At 42.7% G+C, this 21,802-nt stretch overlaps 2 protein-coding genes across 4 annotated transcripts in view; both read right to left on the bottom strand.

The window, feature by feature from the left end:
* LOC105936328 (copine-8) overlaps window positions 1-4,367 on the bottom strand; it is a gene marked incomplete in the record, with an annotated part of 123,869 nt that extends 119,502 nt beyond the window's left edge. The window contains 1 exon segment of the mRNA XM_036148943.1: window positions 3,997-4,367. Coding sequence (XP_036004836.1) covers window positions 3,997-4,094 — 98 coding nt within the window.
* Window positions 4,368-16,855: 12,488 nt separating this feature from the next.
* The window catches only part of LOC105936318 (kinesin-like protein KIF21A), a 38,103-nt gene continuing 33,156 nt past the window's right edge, over window positions 16,856-21,802 (bottom strand). For all 3 annotated transcript variants that reach the window (XM_012877083.3, XM_036148846.1, XM_036148847.1), the window contains 10 exons: window positions 21,602-21,775; window positions 20,660-20,692; window positions 20,230-20,366; window positions 20,066-20,150; window positions 19,872-19,961; window positions 19,629-19,787; window positions 19,385-19,502; window positions 18,462-18,632; window positions 18,185-18,381; window positions 16,856-18,088 (listed from right to left, as the gene is read on the bottom strand). In XM_012877083.3, the coding sequence (XP_012732537.2) occupies window positions 18,031-18,088; window positions 18,185-18,381; window positions 18,462-18,632; window positions 19,385-19,502; window positions 19,629-19,787; window positions 19,872-19,961; window positions 20,066-20,150; window positions 20,230-20,366; window positions 20,660-20,692; window positions 21,602-21,775 (1,222 nt within the window). In that variant the 3' untranslated portion in view covers window positions 16,856-18,030. The remainder of the gene's footprint in view (window positions 18,089-18,184; window positions 18,382-18,461; window positions 18,633-19,384; window positions 19,503-19,628; window positions 19,788-19,871; window positions 19,962-20,065; window positions 20,151-20,229; window positions 20,367-20,659; window positions 20,693-21,601; window positions 21,776-21,802) is intronic.

The following is a 21,802-nucleotide window of genomic DNA, read 5'->3' as shown; positions in this document are numbered from 1 at the left end:
AGAAGATCTTAATAGTGTGCACATATGTACGAAAAATATTGAGTTTCTCTAATGTAAATGATTCAGGTTATGTTAAATGAAAATCTATTGCGTCATAACCTTTTACACCTTTTTTTGTGAAGTACATCCAGTGCGAGCTCACTGAAAAGCACGCAAATCTGTAAGGGGAAAAAAACAGAAGAAGAATACAGTGTATAAGCTATATAAGAGTGCACACCCCTAAAACCAATACTTTGTTTTATGCACCTTTTTGTCAGGTTTCAACATTTAGCCGTCTTGGATACAAACCTTACATAACTTTTAGGGAATCTGACTAAACCAGAAAATAAAGTTCAACTATCCATGAAGGATTTTCTTAACATTTGCACCGTTTAGCTAAGGCCAGAGTTTGCAGAGGGATTACAAAGGAACGGAACAATCTCATTGTACAAAGGCATCAGTCAGGAGAAGGAGACAGAAAATGGAAAAAAAATTAAATTCAGTTTAACACTAGTGGCGTTCAACATGTGACTACAATCCTCAGTGTTGTGTTTTTGAATTAGGAAGCAAGATTAAGGCATTTCTTTTAGAAGTAAAACATCCAGGTTGGACTAAAATAGCCTAAAACCTTGCAGGAGAATGACCAAAATTAAGTTTTGATGGCACGACAAAACAACATGGTGCCTCACCAGACATAGGTGGAATGGCAGTATCGTGATCTGTGGCTGCAGACAGAACAGGGGGTTTAATTTTGTTCGGGTTAAAGGAAATTATGAACATTTCTGCTCACCGGTCAGTTCTGACCTCAAACCTTTAGGTGTCTGCAAGAAAACCGATTCAAACGTGGCTTGCACAAAGTATTGCTGTAAGGTGAGCAGTGACCCAAAGAAATCCTTTCTATTAAACTGTAAAGAATATATAAAACACATTAAATGACGAAAACAAAGCCAAATGTTTTTATGTATGACATCTTGACAGTTGCGTAACCCTTTGCAATTATACGATAGTATTTTGACAGTAGTAGCGCCAACTGTTGAAAATACAACCAGTTAGATCACAATTGACGCCTGGGTTTAAAATTTCTTTTTAATTACAGTGAAAGCATGTATTTATTTATTTAATTATTACTTAAGGTTATTTTACCGTGCCAATTTTACACTGGCCAAGTCTGAGTTTCAGTTTTCACTTCAGTCAGATCAGCGGCGTTCCAGGAAAACAACGAGGAGGGATGGGGCGAGGAATTTCAACCATGTACAGGAACTCTGACAATGGACATGACAGAAATGCTTATCTTAGTGAGGAAGTGTTCTTAGGTGTGACTCTGTCTTTTAAGAGCTGTGATTGGTTAATAGCACAGGAAAGAACACATAATAATGCCCTCTTAGTGATTAAAGGAGAGAAATTAACCAATTAGACTGGATTAAGAAATGTGTCATGATGATGAAGCGTAATAAAATGAAATAATTGTCACACAGCATCAAAAATATTTTAACACACCTCATTTACATCCTCACCATCATTCTGATTTGCTTGTTATGTTTACTCGTCATACTGGTCCTTATACTACGTCTATTTGATATTAATGCACACTTAAATTAATGTAAAATATATGTTGCAATGTCGGACAGAAAATGGAGGAAAAAAAGGTGGAATAAAGCTAGAGGAGCAGCGCCTCTGCCCGCACAGCTCTGACAGGAGAACAGAGGAGTGTTGAAAGGTAGATTGATCCATAGATTAAGGCGCAAATAGGCGTACTATAAGCACAGATCAACAGGCGTTTTACGAGATGCTCGGGCTGGTGCGTACAAAAGTGAGAAAGCTGCGTTCAAAAGCCAGAGAGGAGATGGCGTCACACAAGCAGACTTCTAGATGACCATTTAGGCCACTGACATCCTCATGTACAATACAGAAAATACTTTCTCACCTCTTTCACCTTATCTAGAGTGTGTATTTATGTATCGTACTTTTCAGACCATAAAGCGCACCGGATTATAAGACGCATTAAATATTCTTTCCAAGTTTGTAATATCGCCCTCCCCTGAGAGGGAGAGCTATATATTGACACAGTGTACCGTAATGCTCCAAATATTCATGGGGGGCAACTGAACTTAGACATTTTAACATAGTTTTGAGCACGTTGCACCACAAAAAAAATCAGTCCGTAAACACAAGTGTGGTAATCATATACAAGGCGCACCAAAAAAAGTTTAAAAAAATTAAAGGATTTTATAGTCCAAAAATGATATAATGATATATATTTTTTTCTGCGAATTTCAGTTTCTCCTAAAATGTTTATTGAGAGTATTTCTGTGAATACAAAAATCCCTCTACACTGTTTTCTTTGTACATTTCCTCCAATGTCTATTCATGAGTATTCAATATTTTTCCTATTATTTATTTATCCTAAATAAAATTACACTACTAGAGCAGCACCTATAACCCATCATGCCACTGACACTAATTAATTTCCCCCCATGGGGCTGGTAAAATTTTTCTTATTTACATATTAATAATTGTATGATTGTTAAAGACAATCTGTCAGCCTTCCTCCCTGTCAGCTTACTTTTGATAAAAGGGCCACTAGTCCCACAAAAAAAAAAAAAAAAAAAAAAAGTTTAAATGCTCATGTCCTCCACTGTTTAGATGGTGGATCGGCCGATCAGCTCTCTCTGTTTCCACCATCTTATCTGCCTAAGACACTCGTAGGCTTAGGATTGTTTGTGAAATAAGAGCACCGCACATTTCTACAACCCCAACTTCTATGAAGCGGGGAGATTGTGTAAAATGTAAAAAAAAACAGAAGCTATAAAATATTGTAAGTGAGCCACAGAAACGAAGAGCCACTTGCAGCTCTGGAACCGCAGGTCTTCAGTACGAGGCCATTACAACAGGGGTTTTGGCCCCTGCTGGCCCCCGTCTAAAACCGCCCATGAACAATCCAGCAGTTTAAGTTTGGTTTCTCAACGTCCAACTGGAAGGAATTCAGGGATTTCATCAGAGTCCATAAAGCTCTGCAGATAAAGCAGCAAGGCCGGAAACCAACAATGAATGCCCATGACCTTTGATCCCTCAGTGTGTTAAAAACAGACATTCTGTTAAGGATATTATTACCACGTGGGCTCAGGAGGAGCACTTCAGGAGACCATTGTCAGGTAACACAGTCGGTCCTACATCTACAGCTGCAAGTTAAAACTCTGGCATGCAATCAGAAAGCCATCAGCAACGCAAAGATAAGCTGCAGCCATAATGCGGAAAAAAAGAATAGGAAAATTTAAATTTTAAATTTAAAGACATTAATAAAATAAAAAGAACTCTTATTTTCTAAAAAATTATTTACATTGTATGTGTATTCTGTTTACTTATTGGGCCATACATACTCATTTAAAATATATTTTATTTTAAATTTTGTCAGTTTCGATCCTCCACAGTCAACAAGCCACCACCGCAGCGAGCCCAGTAAAAACACCCACATCCTGCATGTTAGGGGAGAAAAAAAATAAAAATAAACACTTTTTATTAAAACTGGCTCCGGTTGTGCACGTGGCCGTTTTAACACGCGCCAGTTACAATCATATGCCATATAAAAACACGATGTCAACAAAACTATTGTGGCCGCCTGGCATCCCTGTAAACAACTTTTTTTTTTAAACTGAAATGAGTGAAACAGACACCCCGCAGCCAGCGTTTAAAGGATTCCTGCGTTTATTACTACGCTACGTGTTTCTGACGACAGCGCTTATTGACAAACACGCCGGCGTGACTCGAGCGAAGCAGCGCAAATCCTTCCAAGTCCTGTTTTTTTTTTTTTTTTTTTTTTTTTTTTTTTTCACAACGGCACGAAGTCTCGTAAAAGTGTCCGACACAGCGGCTCTTTCTTTGATATTTCTTTGCCACGAGCCGCATGTTCAATAAAATGTTGGAAATGGAAAATACGTCGGCGCGGTGAACACAAAGTTGCCCGGGTGGCAAGCCTGCGAGACAAAAAGCGGGGAATAGCGGAAAGGTCGTTCAACCTACCTGCAGGACACCGTGATTTCAACTTTGGTGGCAGGGATAGCCAGGTTCAGCGGGTCGAAGTCGCCTATCGACGCCATGTTTAGGAAAGTGTTGTTCATGGTTTCAGTTTTATCAGGCTCTCCCTTTTTCTCCGCTCTTTCCGTCCAGCCCCCTTGATTTTTTCTTCCCTTTTTTTTTTTTTTTTTTAATTGTTACGAGCGACGGAGGAGGATAAATGCGAACTGTGTGCGCGCCTCCTAGGCGAGGAGTGGAGCAAAGGTGGCACAGAGGAGAGGAGAGGAGAGGAGAGAGGAGCTGTGATGTCACTTCACTCTTTCTCTCCCCTTCTCCGTGCGCCTATCCCCCTCTTCCCAGCTTTCTCTTGCGCTCTACCCTTTCTTTTCCGCCTCCCTCCCTCTCGGTTCCAATTCTCTGGTGTTCAGCTGACTTTGTCAGGCTGATTGAAATTCAGCTGCCCTTCTTTATTAATTTTTTTTTTTTTTGACATTTTTTTATTTGCATGGAAGCGGCGTCAACGACACAACAGGGCAATAAAATAAACCGTTTTTCATGCAAACTCTCTTCCTGTTGGCACGTGTCTGTGTCCTTGTGTCGCTGCATTTTTACCCTCCTTGCTGTCAATGGTTAACCTGACAACAGCCAGCTGCATGTATCGCTCCGCCTAGCTCCACTCACATACATCTGGGACATCGCTCATTGAAAATGATTTCCCCAACCAAATTTTTGGTCTGGCCAATCAGGACGCAGGGCGGGTGTTTCATGGATGTGACGTAGTGGAGAAGCCACCGTGAGATTCCAACAACAATGGCGGCTCGCATCGAGGAAGCAAGCGTTAGCATTGATGCTGTTATTTCTTCCGTGTTGTCCAACATACCTAATATTGTTTCATCAAAAGAACATCAGAGAACGGCTCGGGCGGTCAGCCCGGGATCGACTCCGACCCGCGGCGCTTTGCCGCCTGTCTTCCCCCCTCCTCCTGTCAGCTCACTGTCAATAAAAGGTGTGCCACTACAGTGTTTCCCGCAGGAATTTGCTTCTGCGAGGCGGACTGGCTCGCGGGGGGGGGGAGGGGGGGGGGGGGGGGTGGACGACACGTTTTCCGCGGACCGGCTCGCGGAGCGGGGGGGGGGGGGGGGGGGGGGGGGGGGGGGGTGGACGACACGTTTTCCGCGGCCGCCTCGCCAAGATAGCGCTGCGGGAAACCCTGCACTACAGCCGCAAACACATAAAAAAAAAAAAAAAAAAGTTTTTTTTTTTTTCCGCGTCGGTCTCATCAGCGTCACGGGTTAGCTTCGGTGTGAGTGGTTGAAATAACACGTCGATAAAGATGACAGACAAGTGGCTTATCCAATCATATGCAAGGAGTTTTGATAAGGCCCAGGCTTCAGTAAAGGCAATTCCTATGGCCGTGTCCCAGATGTATGTGAGTTGAGTTAGGCGGAGCGATACATGCAGCTGGCTGTTGTCAGGTTAGTCAATGGTGTCATTCAGAGCAGCTTCACTCATTTAGATTCAGTTCATTCCAGTGAGGGGAGGAGGGTGGGGGGTGGGGGTGGGGGGGGGGGGTGCTGGCTGGAAAGCACCTGTTATCACATTTTCCAGGGCCGGATCAATCTTTCTATGAAGCCCAGGGAAACTGTGCACTGCATTTTTGCCTCGCTGCAGTGTGTCTGGACCAGATGGAGACGTGTGACAGTAGATTTGTTTAAAACAGAGAAATGTAGGAGTTATAATGATCTAAACGAGAGGAAATAAACGCCCGAATAAGTATTAGCTAGCCAGACCTGTTGCAGCACAGCATCCCCAAAGCATGACGCCTCCCCCTCCGTGCTTCACGTTTAGTATGAGGTTCTGGTACTGGATTGCTGCACCAAAAGTGCCCTCGGTGCTATAGTGTCCAAATAGGTCAATTTTACACTCATCTGTACAAAGTATCTTATTCCAGAAGTCCTGTTTGTTGTCCATGTCCTCCCTGGCAAACTCATGTCTGGACCTATGTGCAGCTCACATGGAGTTTAAACATATGCAGTCTCTTTTTTTTGCAAGGAGCCTGCTGTAGGTTCTTAGATGGCATCTGAATGCTTGTAGCGTCTTGCGGTCTGCTTTGCGAGTGAACTTGCTCGGAAGGAGGGACTTGTGCATAGTCTTAGGATTGTCCTCCCCTCGCGGACCGTTTTCCGTAAGGTGGAACAGCCGATTTCCAGTTTATTTGAGACCTCTCCTTATCATACACTGCCACAATCCAATTTCTGGAGGGAGGCAGTGATGGACAGATAGACTGGGTCTCTGTCTTCTGGAATTGGAGCACTGTTGACGCGAGGGAAGAGCCAGACCACGGGCAAAGCCCACCGAGATTCCAGATATGAGCGGATGAATTGAGCGTCTTCTGCAGATTGGCTGGTCTCACACTCAGAGATGGGGTAAGAAGCTCATTCCACCGTGGGAAATGGAAAGGAGTCAGCTGAAGTGGTCTGTTCATTTGGAGGTGAGGCAGGGCACATCCCACTGAGAGGAGACCCAGTGGTGAAACAAGAACTATATCTGGCCTGGGAAACCCTTCAGATCCCTGACAAAGACGGTGGCTGTACGGAAGGATGATTAAGCATGCACCTTTACCCCAAACATGACTTAAAATCCAGGTAAATAAATGCACTTATGGTTTTACTGCACTGTGTTTATATGCATAGCAGCCATAATGGACCCTGAACCAGGGGCTGCTTGGAGAGCTCCGACTCAAGAGATGGGATGCTTCTCTGTTTTTGAATGAGAAGTCTGGAAAATCTGAGCATAAATAGAAAACCTTGGCCAGATGGAGGAGATCGTTTCAACATGATGCTGTGGAATTGCCGTTTAATGGTCTTAGACAGTTTATCTTATTAGATACCGCTGATGCTGGACGGGGTTTCAGGAATATCCAAAGGCAGCGTGGGGAGCGGCTCGTCTGAAAAGACACTTTTCTTCAGATGTCCACCACCCAAAGTCAGGGTCTGGAAAAACCTTAGATCACACACAAGTCCTAAAGAAAATAATAGCGCAGAACGTAACTTCTGCTCATTTCAAAAAGCATCATATGTTGTGGCAGTTTCTGGTTGCACATTTTGTCAAGTAGGTTTACAAGGCTCTCCCTGCAATCATTTAAGCCGGGCATACACTGTACGATATTTTTATTGTGATACTCATATACAGCTCAAACTGTAAAATGAAACCGCGGGGATTAAAAGTTCACCGCTCACGATATGTTCTTACAATGTGCGGCCCGACGCTCTGATGCGACCTGACTGCACACACTGCACGTCCAAAAACCACACGTCGGTCTCAGCCCCGCAGAGAGATGGCGCTACTCGGACTCGTCTACCCGGAAGCCAAATGTCAGTAGAAGAAGATGCTCACTGTTAAATACGAAGCCTACTAGAACGAAACGCGCCGACTTGGCAATTCTACGAGTTGCTCCTCCGTAGTTTGACTCCATGTCACACGTACCGGCGTCATGCTTCTCTCCGCTCCTATGTTTTCGTTTGAGAAGACGAAGAAGAATTTCCTTGTTTGCACATGCGCAGTGCGCGAGGTTGGGTGAAATCGGCTCGTAGCTTTGCTTCAACAGCTCACGATCGCTCACGATCCCTGAATTTCAAACGTTTGATCTTCATTCGACCGTCCGATTCCTGATCGCCCCTCGCTACCCCCCGTACACTACACGACGCAGGACGCACGATCAAGCTGAAACGACGTACGACTGAAGAATCGGCCCGAAAAGGGCAAAAACCCTTTTCGGGCCGATTCATTACAGGATTACAGGTGCTGCAATGTCTGACGTCTGCTCTGAAATACCAATAAAGATTCGTGTCTCTCTTTGCTACACATCATTCCTGTGTGTAGGGACCAGATTTCATTTACCGAATAGGAGATCCTGTTTTTGCAGAGAATGGAACAACACCACAGTGAACGCTGAAGGAAGGAGGATGGGCACATCATGAGGCTGTGCGCTTCCTTGACCTAAGGTACTTTGAACGGTTTCGCTATCAGTCGGTGTTTGTCTTAAGAGCTGATACATTAACGAGAGAACTATAACTGAGTCTTTGTTGTTTGTGCTGTGTTTGCATAAAGGTAAACATGGAGCAAAGAGACGGCATAGGTATTTGGAACATGAACTGATTAACATCCAAAAGTGAAGGGGAAAGAGAGCGTAGCTAATGTACTGTCAGAGAATAAGGTTCTCAGCATTTGGACAGACAAGAACCGAAATTTTTCATGACATTTTCTACCCATTTTTCCCGAGCGCTTCAAGTAAAAATGGAGGCCAAGATCCTTACGGTGATCGAAAAAGCAAAAGCAACAGTACGTTGCTCCAACCTGCGAGTGTTCGGATTATGTTTAGACGATAAAGTCATTGGACGTTAATATGACACATCCCTGCATTACTCAGTGTGTTTACCGGCCAGCCACGTTTCTAAATATAGCCGTCTCACACGCTCTCTGACACGCCCTGGGTTTGATGAGTAGCGTGGTGGTGGTGAAAACCATTACAGCACCTTTGGGCAAATATCATGCCCCCCCCCCCCCCCATCCCCTGTTCGTGCAGGGCGGCGTGTGGGGTGGATGAGTTCACGCCTAGTTACACACACATGAGGTCAGAAAATTAACATAGACTCATAAGCTTACTGTATATGCATCACTGCTATGAGTGTCGGTGCAGAATAGAGGAAAAAAAGGCCCAATCGTGCATGAGCACCATGCACGCACAATTTCTGAGTCCATTTGTAAAAAATGTTGATGCCGATTTTCTACTTGGCCACAAAATGGAGACATTCACTATGTCTGTGCAGCTGCATTCTCCAAGATAGGGTTGCATGTGTAACAAGTCCAGGAGGGAAAGCCGGACGTTGCTCTACCCAACGACACTCTTCATGTAGCATTACCAAGGCCTTCCCTGGCCCAAAGGGATCCGTTGTTCTTCAAGCAAGTTCTGGAAGCTCCTACCAGTGGGATGTGCCAGAAAAATCCCACAATGGTTCACCATCTCCAAGGCTGTGTCCAGCTGCCCTGCAGATAAAGCTTATTTTGGCTGCTTCTGTTTAAACCTGGGTTCTTTATGTCATATTTCATGACAGCAAGTGAACATAAGATAAGATGAGAAATCTGGAGCTTTGCTTCACCGTGACAGACTGGAACGACGCCTGCATTACTCCGGCTTTATTCTGCCATCACTCATGGACAACACACCGAGATACTTGAACCGCTCTGCTTGAGGGAACAACTCACTCCGATCCCAGACGGAGCTGTCCACCTTTCTCCTGTTGAGAACCATGACCTCAGAGTTAAAGAACTGACTTTCATCCTGGTGACTTCACACTCAGCAGCCAACAACTTCAGTACATGCTGAAGGTCAGGACCAAAAATTGCGTCCACAGTGTTACATCATCTGCAAAAAGCAAAGCTGTGTCCCTAAATTTCCCAAACAATACCAACTTCTCCACAAACATCCCTTATGATGGTCTCTGTCAAAACCATAAACAGGATTTGGCGCAATGGGAAGTCAAACTTTAAACAAGCTTGACTTTGTGTAAATACACATCTTGCTTTTGGTTATATGAAGACTGGATAGGCCTTAAAAACTTTCGTACTTCTGCAAATCCCTCACAGAAAACATTGAGGGCTACAGTCACAGGCTTCTCCAGGTTGGTTAAATACATATAGATGGGATAAGCAAACTCCTATACTGTCCTTAAGGATTCTATTAGATTAAAGATCTTCCCAACGATTCCGTTGTCAGGACGGAAGAAAGCCACTCTGCTCTTCCTGGATCCAGGCTCCAACAACCGATTGCCGCCTCCATTATAACACGTGACTGAGCCCTTCTTAAAAAATAAAATAGGGCAGTCACCCCCTCTAGCTGTCCCCAGGTGTCGTCTCAGCCCCTAAGAGCAGCATGCATGTCAACCAGGTCCGCCCAGTAACGTAAAGAGCCTTCTGCATCCTCAGCAAATCTTGTCCACTGCTGGTGCCCTGCGGCTGGGCAGCTTTGTCATGACCTCAGCGACTACATGCCAATAGACTCACCTTTCCTCAAGTTCCTACTCTGCCTCTGATGTCATGGCAATTAGATAAAGAAGACCGCCTGAGTGCTCCTTCCATCCATCCATCCATCCATCCATCCATCCATCCTCTTCCGCTTATCCGGGTCGGGTCGTGGGGGCAGCAGCTTCAGTAGGGAGGCCCAGACGTCCCTCTCCCCAGCCACTTGGGCCAGCTCCTCTGGGGGAATCCCAAGGCGTTCCCAGGCCAGCCGGGAGACATAGTCCCTCCAGCGTGTCCTGGGTCTTCCTCTGGGCCTCCTCCCGGTGGGACGTGCCCGGAACACCTCACCAGGGAGGCGTCCAGGAGGCATCCTGACCAGATGCCCGAGCCACCTCAACCGGCTCATAAACTCCAGTTATGCTCCTGCTGACTCTGATCCGTGTGGAGCGATTTGCTAAAGTGCTTGCTAATGTTAGGATGTGTACCCTCTGTTAGGACTTGAGTTGCAGATAGTTCAGCTCACAACGTACATCAGTGATGTTCTAGTTATTTCTATCCAGACAAGCTTGCAGAAAAAGTGTTTTCTCCTGCTTTCTTAACTCAGTGGTTTGCTTAGAACACCATTCCTGTCTAACAGTGTTTCTGCAGCGCCCACCCACTCCAACACCTGTCGGACCACGGTGCAAGCAGCTAGTTCAGTCTCTCAAGGGTGGCAAACATTTAGATTTTTTAGGATGACCCAGGTCCATCGAAAAACGGCGACAGGTATCGAAAGTTGAGATTTGTCAGAACGTGAAGATGTTCTGATCAGGACCCCGATCGTAACGTTTCTATGCCTTTTTCTCTGACAGCTCAACCACGCCTAATTGATGCCTGGGTAGATATGAGCTGGCACGATGTACTAATTTACTCTCTTTTGCTCAGAGTTCAGCTAGAAAAACCTCTTGATTTAATAGGCGCCGACACCTCCATATTTATTACTGATGTGCAATTACACAGAGATCTACTGCAGACAGTTCAATTCCTAGAGCGCCGCTCTGTCAACTAGAGCACACGCTTGACCTGCTCACTGTCAGCCATATCTCTCTCCCAGTAACATTCCTCCACCTGGTCACGAACGCACTCACACCGACTATCAATCTCCTGCTTAGTATTCGCTTCCTCCCGCTCAGTTTTTTTTTTTTTTTTTGCAAATGAACATAAAACGGGAAATTAGGCACAGACACGGCTTCTTTAAATATGCAGTCCTTCAGTTTCACGCCGGAGATGCTTTTGAAGGCCTATTACTGATGTTGCTCTTTCACATCTGTTTCGTCGGCTCCTCTGGGAGGGGCCGGGGTTGATTTCTGTACTCGGAATTCGAAGAGCAGCGAGGCGGCGGCATCACGGCTCATCGGTTCTGGTCATAAAGCAGCGGCGCTGGTATTTTTAGCAAGAGGATTCACTCTGTGGACGCTCGGAGACAGGAGCCGGGGTGGTGGATATTGACCCCCGTCCTCCTGAGCCTCATTGCTGCTCTGGAAAATGTCCTTAACCACCACTTGGCTGCCTCCATTACATTCTGTTTATATTCTATTTCTGCCGGTTGAAAATTTGTCTTCAGGCTTGACTTCCAACTAATGATGATAGAAACTAAAAGCAAGGATAGAGTTTAAAAGCCAATGAACTCGCTGGTTCTCGTTCTGGACAACCAATAGTCATAAGATGCCCGGAGCTCACATGTTGTTCCACAAACATGTCAAGAGTGGGGTGGCATGTGCATTCATCCCAGAATCACTTATTTGAAGGACTCACCGTGCTGCAAATTACAGTATTCAGGGCTATGTCTTCACCAATGGTAAAACCCCAGTATGAAGGTAGTTTTGTGTCTTTATTATTCAATCAAAAAAAAGGTTGCTTTAATCAAAAAATATATTTTCAATTAAAAAAATCTTCACTTCAATAGAAAAAAAACTTTTCAATCAAAAAAAAAAAGTATTTGAATCCAAAAATATATTTGAGACTCAAAAAAATACATTTGAACACTGCTTTTCTTTGATTGAAAAGTTAATTTTTTATTGAAGTGAAGTTTTTTTTAATTGAAAATATATTTTTTGATTGAAGCAACCTTTTTTTTTTGATTGAATAATAAAGACACAAAACTACCTTCATAACTCTGCAGCTATTAGCAGCACATTGATCAAAAGGTTTGAAAAATCGTCCTGTTGGTTAGACAAATCCTGTTTAACATCAAAGAAAACCAAATCTATGTGTGTTTTTCTGCGAAGACGATTCAGACAATTTAAACACGAAAAATGAATGGAGAACTCACTGAAGAGGCAGAACAAGAAAAATATTTAGGAGTAATATTAGATTCTCTGTAAAATTTTAAAATCACATTTAAAGCATCCGAAGAAAAATGGAGATGAACTGTTTCAGAACGAGCAGGAGTCGTCTGACAGCGGAGAGTGCTCGTGTCTTTTTGAATCACATCTATCATGCTGCACTACCTTTTGGTCTCAGATCTACCTTAAAACTTATTGAAAGGCGTTATAATTAGGCCTTAAATATTTTAGATAAAAAGCCCATTTCATCACTGTTACATTTTACATAAACATAAAATCTTAAATCTCGTAAATTTAGTTCATTTTAGCTATAAAGTTGTTTTTAAAATGCTTAACTAGACTTGCCCCTGAGCCACTTTGTAAATCTGTTAACAGACTGGAAACCTCCAGATCAACAAGAGCTGCTGCCCGTGGAGTCCGTAAAGTTCCATTTTGTTAAACATCTACAGCTAAAAATGTTTTTTTTTTTTCTGTGAAAGAAACCAACCTGTGATATGGTCTTTCCACAAATAGTTAGGCTCTGACTAAACTTTCCACTTTCAAAAAGCAAACAAAATCCCGGCTCCTACAGCAGCAGCCATATAACATGTGGCCATGTCATATGAAATGCATGAGTGCGTGTATGATGCAATTCTTTGATCTTGAGGGGATGCATTTATTTTATCACAGTGATTTTATTAGTGCTAACTGGTTTCTGCACATTTCTGATTGTATTTATTGTAATTGTTTTTATTTTTTGTTTATTTTAACTCTTAAAAGCCCTTCAGAGGACAGGTGTTGTGAATTAGCTATATGCACTATGACACAGGCATCAGATTTTATATATATATATATATATATATATATATATATATATATATATATATATATATATATATATATATAATGATCTGTTTATTGAATTGGTCCCTGCCAAATAAAATAAAAAATGAAAAAAATAAAAAACTTTGCACATCTAGATATTTTTGCCCAGTCCTAATCTAAATAGCCTTATCCATCCTCCAAGGACCAGCTTCCATGCGGTGCTGAAGAAAAAAACCCACACTGCATAATGCTGCCACGACCATGGAATAGTGTGTTCAGGTTGATATTACTTTTGCATCCCATACAGTGTTTTGCCTGAAAGCCAAAAAAAGGTTACTTTTTTCCACTTGTTTGCTGTGGTTCCACATGGCTTAACAAACAGATTTCTCATGGGTTTCGTCTCGCTACTATTCAATAAAAGTCACATTCAGGGATCTCTGCAGCTCCTCCAGAGTTACCATAGGTCTTTGGGCTGCTTCACTGACTAACGCTCGGACCATTGTTGATTAATGCCGTAAGTTTGTGTTCATCCTGTCACATAAAATCCCATTAATATAAATAAAGCTTGTGCTTGTATTGTGGCAAAATGCAATAAATAAAATCAAGGGAATACTTTTGGATGTCCAGTCTCTAGTAACATCTTTAGCATAGGTGTTTGTTAAAAAAAAACAAAAAAACATAAGCACAAGATGCAAAATGAAGCCGAATCTCCTCCTTGATCATTTCACGCAGGAAATAACCAACACTGATTGCTTTTCTGTGGATAAATGCAGAGCTCCTGTAGCCATACAGATCCCGTCGTAAAGACAGATTTAATTGTGAAACAACAGCATCTGGTTAGGCCCCAGCATCACCGATCAATATGTTCACTGAACAGATAAGAGGGGGATATATTATCTGAAAGGAGCGTACACTGCGCTACAATTAAACTGGAAGTGAAACTTGCAGCCCACGCAGGCTGTCTGAGAAGGTGCTATTGATTTCTTAGAACAACTGATGATACAGGCTCCGTGCCAGCAGTCAGGCCATTATTTCATCCCTCCTTACTGTAAAACTCTGCTCGGACGGAAACCTTTATAATAAAGCTGCTTTAGGTATATTTTAGAAACTAAACTAAACTATTGTTAGCCTGCAGACAAAAGTAAACAGATGAAGAAAAAACATTTAAGAAGTCATAACTAGAAATATTGGACATAGTCTACTGCAGTCTGGTGTGTGGCATTAGTGTGTACCCAGTAATTAATGTGCAAAATTAATGCTATATAAATTATTTTTCATTCCACTGAACTTTCTGTGAATACGCTCTAACTTTTTCACGATATTTGCTTTTTCTGAGACACGGGATTCTGTGTTGCTGGTATCTGTAAACCATATCTGTCAAAATTACAATAAATAATCTGTGTGTAGTGAATTAGTTACATTTTCTGAAACGGAGGAAAAAAAATTATATTTTTTTTATCTCCCTAGATATCTATAGATGTCTCTTAAACATAAAGCTAAATCTACAGAAAGGAGTCTTTATCACCTTCTCTGGGTCTGCACTAGTTGCTTGGCAACATGATGTTGGGGGTCCTTATGACTGTATGGGTTTTATTTAGTGTAAAATCCATGTTGGCTGCATAAAAACATGCGATTCCCTCCAGGTTTGTCTGGTTAGGGAATGGTTCAAAAGTTCCTTTGGGAACTTACAAACAAAATGTATTTTATTTTCTGTAAAAGTTGAAATCTTAATTGATGTTATTCCTAATAGTAATGTATGGCTGTTTAAAGAGGGAATTTAAGTTAAGTGAATGGGGAAATAAAAAAAAGGGACATTGAACAGCTTGTCCACTGTGATGATTCCTCTCTGCTAAAGAGGAATAGTTATATGCACCAGCCCAGTTTTTCTGTCATGAATCGGTCATTCGTGCCAATCTGCACACAGGCGCTTGTTTGTTGGATTTTTCCATCCAGTGAGATGCATGGGTATGGTAAGCAGAAAGTGCCAAATGACGGCACTTTTTTGACGAAAGGCAAAAAGTGGGAGTCTTACACAACACTTTTTTTTTTTTTACAAAGTCAAAGGTGCAATAAAATGTTATATTTTCATATTTGGCTTAATGTATTTATATTATTGACAATCTGTATAACCTCAGACTTTCAGACATGTTTTTAATTAAATTCTTTAAAGGTTAGCGCACATTTATATTCATTTTTCTTGCACTTCCCTGTTCTGCACCACTTGGGAAAAACTTCCAACTGGTGACTATTTACAGAAACAAAGTTTCAATATGCTTGTGTCATTAAAGGGGCGACTGGATGTGAATCTGTTGTGTTGGAATGATTTAAAGTGAATAAAGAGGACTTTGGACTGAGCTGGATTGGATATAACTGCATACAAGCTGGACCAATGTGTCCTGTAAAGTGTGTTTTCTTTTTTTAATGAGCAAATAGAGCTGAATGGAAACAGATTTTTTTTTTTTAAGAGAGTGGTTGAATTGCTGCCAGGTTTCTAAATCGCACAATATTGCCAGTTCCATTGTATCGCCACGTTATGTCTCAAGTCTCAAGTCTGCCAGTGACGTTTTGAACGGTGGACAAAGTGGCTACAGCGGAGAGCTTCAGCTCACAACCATTTTACAGCGGTATACTCACACTGCCTTCAAAACAAAGCGTCAATGTCAGAGTGTTAGTTCATCGGCTGCTTGGCGCAGTGCATCAGGAAGGCGAATCTCCTTGCTCTGATGAGCTGAAAGTGCTTTTACCATGTAGATTTCATGGCTTTTTGATTTGTAATTCCCTGTCAGGACCAGGTTGCATTATATCACCCGAAAGCACTTATTATCAGGAGTGATGCTATAAAGCACAACAGAGTCAGGGTTGAAATCATAAAGCATCACCAGGTGGCTCTGGGTCAATGTTCTTCTTCCAGCCCCATTACCACTTGGCTGCTTTCATGCAGCGGAACATTAAATATTGATGTTTCATCACTCTTCACATTAGGTTTTGCCTTCAGGTGGAGTTTCTGACCCCTTTTTTACCTTTATCTGTCCCCCCCATCCTTCGGCATTTCAGATACAATATTGTTGCTTCAGGTCTAACTGTACGAAGGATTAAACAAGATGCCCAAAAACATTCCTTTTCTGAAGCGAGGCCTTACTGTATAAATCCTACAAATTAAAGTATTTCTTCATATAAATCAAGTAAAAGAAGCCAAAGACTGACCACTAAAACTGGCTTTATACATTACTGCCACCATGTGGTCATCATACACACTGCACACACAGTCTTAAACCATTTTCTATCAATTTATTTACACACCGTATCTGATATGTCCATGACATCATACTGTGCACAAGAGTCTGCAAAAAAAACAAAAAAAAACAAGAACAACAAAAAGCGTACAAACATATTTACACTAAAGAAAGAAGTTGCCGCTACATTTCAAAAGTTTGAGGGACTCTAGCCTGTCTGATTAGCAATGCTTTAGAATAAACTAAAAGATGTCTTTAAAGCAAACCACACAGCCGTCGGTGCAGAAAACCAGCGTCCTTAGAGCAGCCTATGGTGCTAACTAACAGTGTTGCCTCCAGAGAGCATCCAATTAGGATGCATCCAATTCTGGGCATGAAGTTGTTGGAAAAACGCTGACCTGATCTTTTTTCAATGACGGCAAGTCCTCAAAAATCATGTGCAAAACCAAAGAAAAACAACAACAACAACAAAAAAAAACAACACAAAGTTTAGGATTTATGACAGGCACTGATAAAACAACTATGATTACGGAGAAATCCATCCCATTAATTCTGTGCAAATCATTGTCTGTGACACAAAGAACACAGACGTTAGTTTGAGCAAATGTACAGTCGGTCACAGGTGATAAAGACATGATGGACACTGATCTCAGACAACACAAGAAAAACAAATAAATAGTAGCATTTCAGAGATACAGGAATTCTGTTTGCAATAATTGTTTCCAGGATTTAAGCAGTTCACCATTTCAGCAGACGTAAGCCAGACTACACGCAGACATGAATTCAGTCTTGCCCCTCATCTCCAGGTTGGACCCCCATTAGATATGTTAGGAAGAAAATGTGTTTTCACACAATGTGTACCTCGCCTTTCTGAGCTGGAGGATCCAAGGTGCTTGGGTTGCTTAAGCATTAAGCAATGTTTGCTTTCACGTTGCGCGTCTCACAAACCACCTGTGTTTAAAGTTAAACTACATGGCATATTACTGAAAAACAAGTAACGCCGAGGCAGCAAAGTATAGCACGTTTTCAGTAGTTTGGTCCTTTAACTGAGAAACAGAACATCAGACACACACACACACACAGACACACACACACTCACACATACACAAAATAAGCTTTACAGCATTGTTGGGAAGACAGGATATATCATACATCATGTCAACACACAGGATACGATCACAGTTTTTGATGTGGTTGGAACAGAAAATCGCTATGTTTTTGATTTAAATTAATTTTGGACATGAGAAACAAACCATTTCATTATCACCGTTTCTTTTCCCTCAGGATCTTAAAAAACCCCAAAAACATACTATATGCATTGATGTCGCCCGACTGGAGCCAGCCTCCCTGGGATCAATAAAAATCCTACTTTCCAAACCGTCTTGTGGCCACTGTAACTCTAGAGACGACTTAAGGTGCCTTTTTAGGTTCATGGTGGTTCGTTATGACCTAAAATATCTGTAACCGTTCCCCCCCCCATGGAGAAACTGACCACATCCAATTGGGTGTTCCGGACACAGATCCCTGTTGGGCGCCGGCGATGGTGCAACATCTACGACTGCCACCAAAAAAAAAAAAAAAAGCTTACACCCATTGTATCAAACAACTGGTGATGACAAGTACAGAGTCCAGCGTATGCGAATGACAGAGATCCGTTGTCAGTGGACTTCATCCTCCAGGGGGGGTTTTGCCTCCCAGATTTTCACCGTGCGGTCGCTATCAAAAAGCACAAGGGAAACGGTAATAAGCAACAGGACATGATAGAAACGAGCAAAACAAAACCCCGTTCGTGTAAGGGGTTTTGTGACTTACTCTGAGGCTGTGAACAACTGGGTGCTGTTGGTTGCCAAGCCATTGATGGGGCTGTCGTGCCCCTGGACCTCTCCGAGGGGTGCTAGGGAGTGAGCGTGCCAAAGGCGAAGCAGCCCTCCTCTGCACCCACTGAGGAGCACCGGGGAGCCCGGTACCACGCCCAGGACGCTGACCCAATCTGTCTGGGCACTGACCGACTGTTGGGTGACGACACAAACGACGGTTAAACCCGGAACATTTCTACTCTACGGGTACCAAACCTGCGGCGTCGTCGTACCTGTAAAAGCTTTTTGCTGGCCATGTCCCACTTCTTTATGTGATAATCTCTGGAGCTGCTGTAGAAGACATCGCCGTGGATGGCTAGAGACTCCACGGCGTCCTGGTGGGCCGGGTCGAACGTGTAGCTGGAGCCGATGCTGCCCTGAGCCCCTTCCGCCACCTCGAACATCTGGAAAGACAGAGACGTTTATTCGTCACGCATCTGGTTAGCGAGGGGGTGTAACATAGCGATTCAGTCCTCTGGAGGGGGACCCAGCACCCTGACTGTGTGACACAGGGGCGTTTATTTTCATGACGTGAAAAGACGTTGCCTTAAATCAAGCTCAGCTGAATAATTAAAACACTGGAGGATGGCAAGTCCTCCATAGCCAGCCAATGTTTTCAGCTACCTAGATTTTTATAATTTTTTTCACAGTTTTTTTGCAACGTTGCTTTAAGTGCTTGCTACTTTGCGTGTGCGAAGTGCTTGCTGTTTTGTGTTGCTGCATTCTGTGGGTGATAATAAATATGGGCACTATTATTCAAACAGAAACAGTGTTTGAGTCCTTATCTGTGTGTCGCCGATCTCTTCCGAACCTGAATAAAAATTTCATAAAAAACACCTTGTCAGGTAAAGTAAATGTGAGCTATGATTATGTTTGAAGGCGACTGCTTTGAGCCCCACGTCCTGTAAAATCTACGGTTGAGATCCTTATATTGAGGCAACACAGGAACTAGGTCTTGAGTTGCCTTGTTGGGTTGAAGGAGTCTGATAATAAAGACTTCATACTGGGCTGGCTGATACCTCCCCACCACTTTTAGATTACATGTGCGGCAACCTTGTGAGCGCGAGGAGCACAAAGACAAGTTGGCCTCATCTGGTGAGCTGGACGTCTTGTTGTACCTCTACTGATTGCTTTTACACTCAGGGACAGTTCTTACTTTGACGTGATGATCTTTCGAGCCAGTGAGCACGACGTCCTGTCCGTGGCCCAACTTTTCGACAGTTAGACACATAACAGGTCCCAAATGGCCCGTCAACTTTCCGGTGGACACGAACCTTAAAGAGGACCGGACAGTTTATTTAGCATTAGCTCTCTGAACACCTCCTGTGAGTGGCAACATAATTAATTTGTGGTATTGGAAATAGCCCGCATGGCAAAGACTCCAGTGTTTGGTAGCGTACTTGCGGAGGTCCCACATGCGCACGGCGTTCCCTGCAGCAGCGTACAGGAATGATCCGGACATGTTGAGGGCAATCTGGTTTATCTGACTCTCTCCGGGTGGGATAGATAAACTCCTAGCAGAAGAACATGTATCCCCTGACCCCACTTGGCCTGATGACCTGATATTAAAATAAAGCGTATAAGAACCACCAGATCCCTTATGAGAAACCTTGTTTAACTTTTGCATGAGTGTGTGTACTTACGTGAGTGTACGGATACACTTAGCAGAGTCGCGAATATCCCAGACCTTGATGTAAGCAGTGGAAACGGTGAGAACAAGGCTGGAGGTGTACCTATAATAACAACAAAGGCCAAAAGAAATAATTACTCAAGAGAATATACAACATTTCAATGAATATTATCAAAGTAGGCAATTTCTGAACAAATATTACAATACCTGACTGAGACAACACTACTGGGATGATCCGCTAGAGACATAATCTCCTGGCCCGTTACTAGGTTCCAGACCTTACAAGTCCGATCTGAGACAAAGATTTGGAAAGAAATGCGTTTTAGGGAAACCGAATAGATGGAATTGGCCGTCCCATGTTCAGTCTTTACCCTTAGAGCCAGTAAACAGCAGGTCATCCGTTGCATCCACGCAGAGAACAGGTTTGGTGTGGCCTTCAGCCACGTGGACGCACTGAATTCTGGCGCCTCGACTGTTCTTAGGGGCCGCCACCGGACTGATCACACCACTAAAAACACACAACACAGCTATTTATCATTTCTATTTCCGTTTCAAGCTAATACAAAGGTCAGGAAATAGTAAGACGCTGGAGGAGAAACTCCCTCTCAAACCAATGTGATGTAGGTAAATAAGGAAAATTCTTTAATACATAAACATTACTTCTAGAAATCGTCAGATATTTTAAAGCATAAATGCAGCTGATATGTTAAAGCAAAAGACATCACATGTCCTTTTATAATAAAGAAATCTAAACTAAATTGAAAAAGTAATATTTGATTAAAATTGATTAGAGCGAATTACCGTTGTCCTTCAAATACCGGCGATTCATCGAGCCTGAGAAAACAGAACAAAGTCAAATGTAGCTGCGTTGCAACATTCTTTAGCTAGTCTAGCATTCTTGCTAGCAGTGTTTTCAGCTTTTATCACAAACTACTATCCTTCAAAATGTACATCATTTCTGATCATTTGGGGATTAAAATGAACGATATATTTGACGTTATCACTTAGATAATCGAAATTGACATTAAATGTGAAGTAAACTGGAACAAAATTAATTGTTGAGAGAGATAGCATGCTAACTTGCTAATTAGCATCAAATGAAACTAGAGCAAAAGCTTAGGGATGGTCATGGTGTATGTGTTTGTATTAAAGGAGCATATCACAAGTGGCAGAGTTTTTGTAGAAGTCTGCCCCCTCTGGCGACAAGTTGAAATGACACCTGTGTTATGCGCGTGCATGGGAGAAGAGGAAAAGCATCTGCCGCTGCGACTGCACAGGTCTTTTGTTTAGAGGCCTAATGTCTTCCGAGGCAAAGACAGTTATAAATATTGAAGTTAGTCTGTAATGTGCCTCGCTAATGTGTCGCTTATGACGGAGACTTAAAGTAGCCAGGTGAATGAGAGCACGCAGTGTGTCAGACCCACCCACCCACACGGCAAGAGACATGAACTGACTAATACAGCGTATAGAGGCAACTGCGGCAAATAGGGGAAAACTTATTTTACATGTCGGTCAATTATAAGGGCATATATGATAAAGGAAAAATTATATTTAATCTTTAAAATGTATGAAGTGCTCCTTTACTCTAAGGAGCCTATAGATACAATTTTAGCATCCTTTAATGCTGAAAACAGTTTGTGCAAACATGCAAGAAATACAGTGACATGAACCAGGATGCATACCATTTGGAGCATGGCTAAAGACAAAAACATTACTGTTAGTCTGAGTAATATAGGTTTTTACATTGACTTGTATTCGCTGCCTTTAGTTTTAGTTTCTGTGTTGTCCGCTATTGGTTTCAGTGCAGGGGTTGCCATGGGGGTCATGGTGGGGCCCTTTTCTTGCACCTTCCTGCGGGTCAGGGGCGAGCGCTCCAACGGCTTCCTCTCCACGCCCGTTGGTGATCTAGACCCAGAACTAAAGACAAGACAACTCATCAGGCCA

Source organism: Fundulus heteroclitus, chromosome 17, assembly GCF_011125445.2.
Source record: "Fundulus heteroclitus isolate FHET01 chromosome 17, MU-UCD_Fhet_4.1, whole genome shotgun sequence".
Classification (NCBI taxonomy): domain Eukaryota; kingdom Metazoa; phylum Chordata; class Actinopteri; order Cyprinodontiformes; family Fundulidae; genus Fundulus; species Fundulus heteroclitus.
Note: the sequence above shows the minus strand (reverse complement) of the source record. Positions and strands in the feature narration are given on the sequence as shown.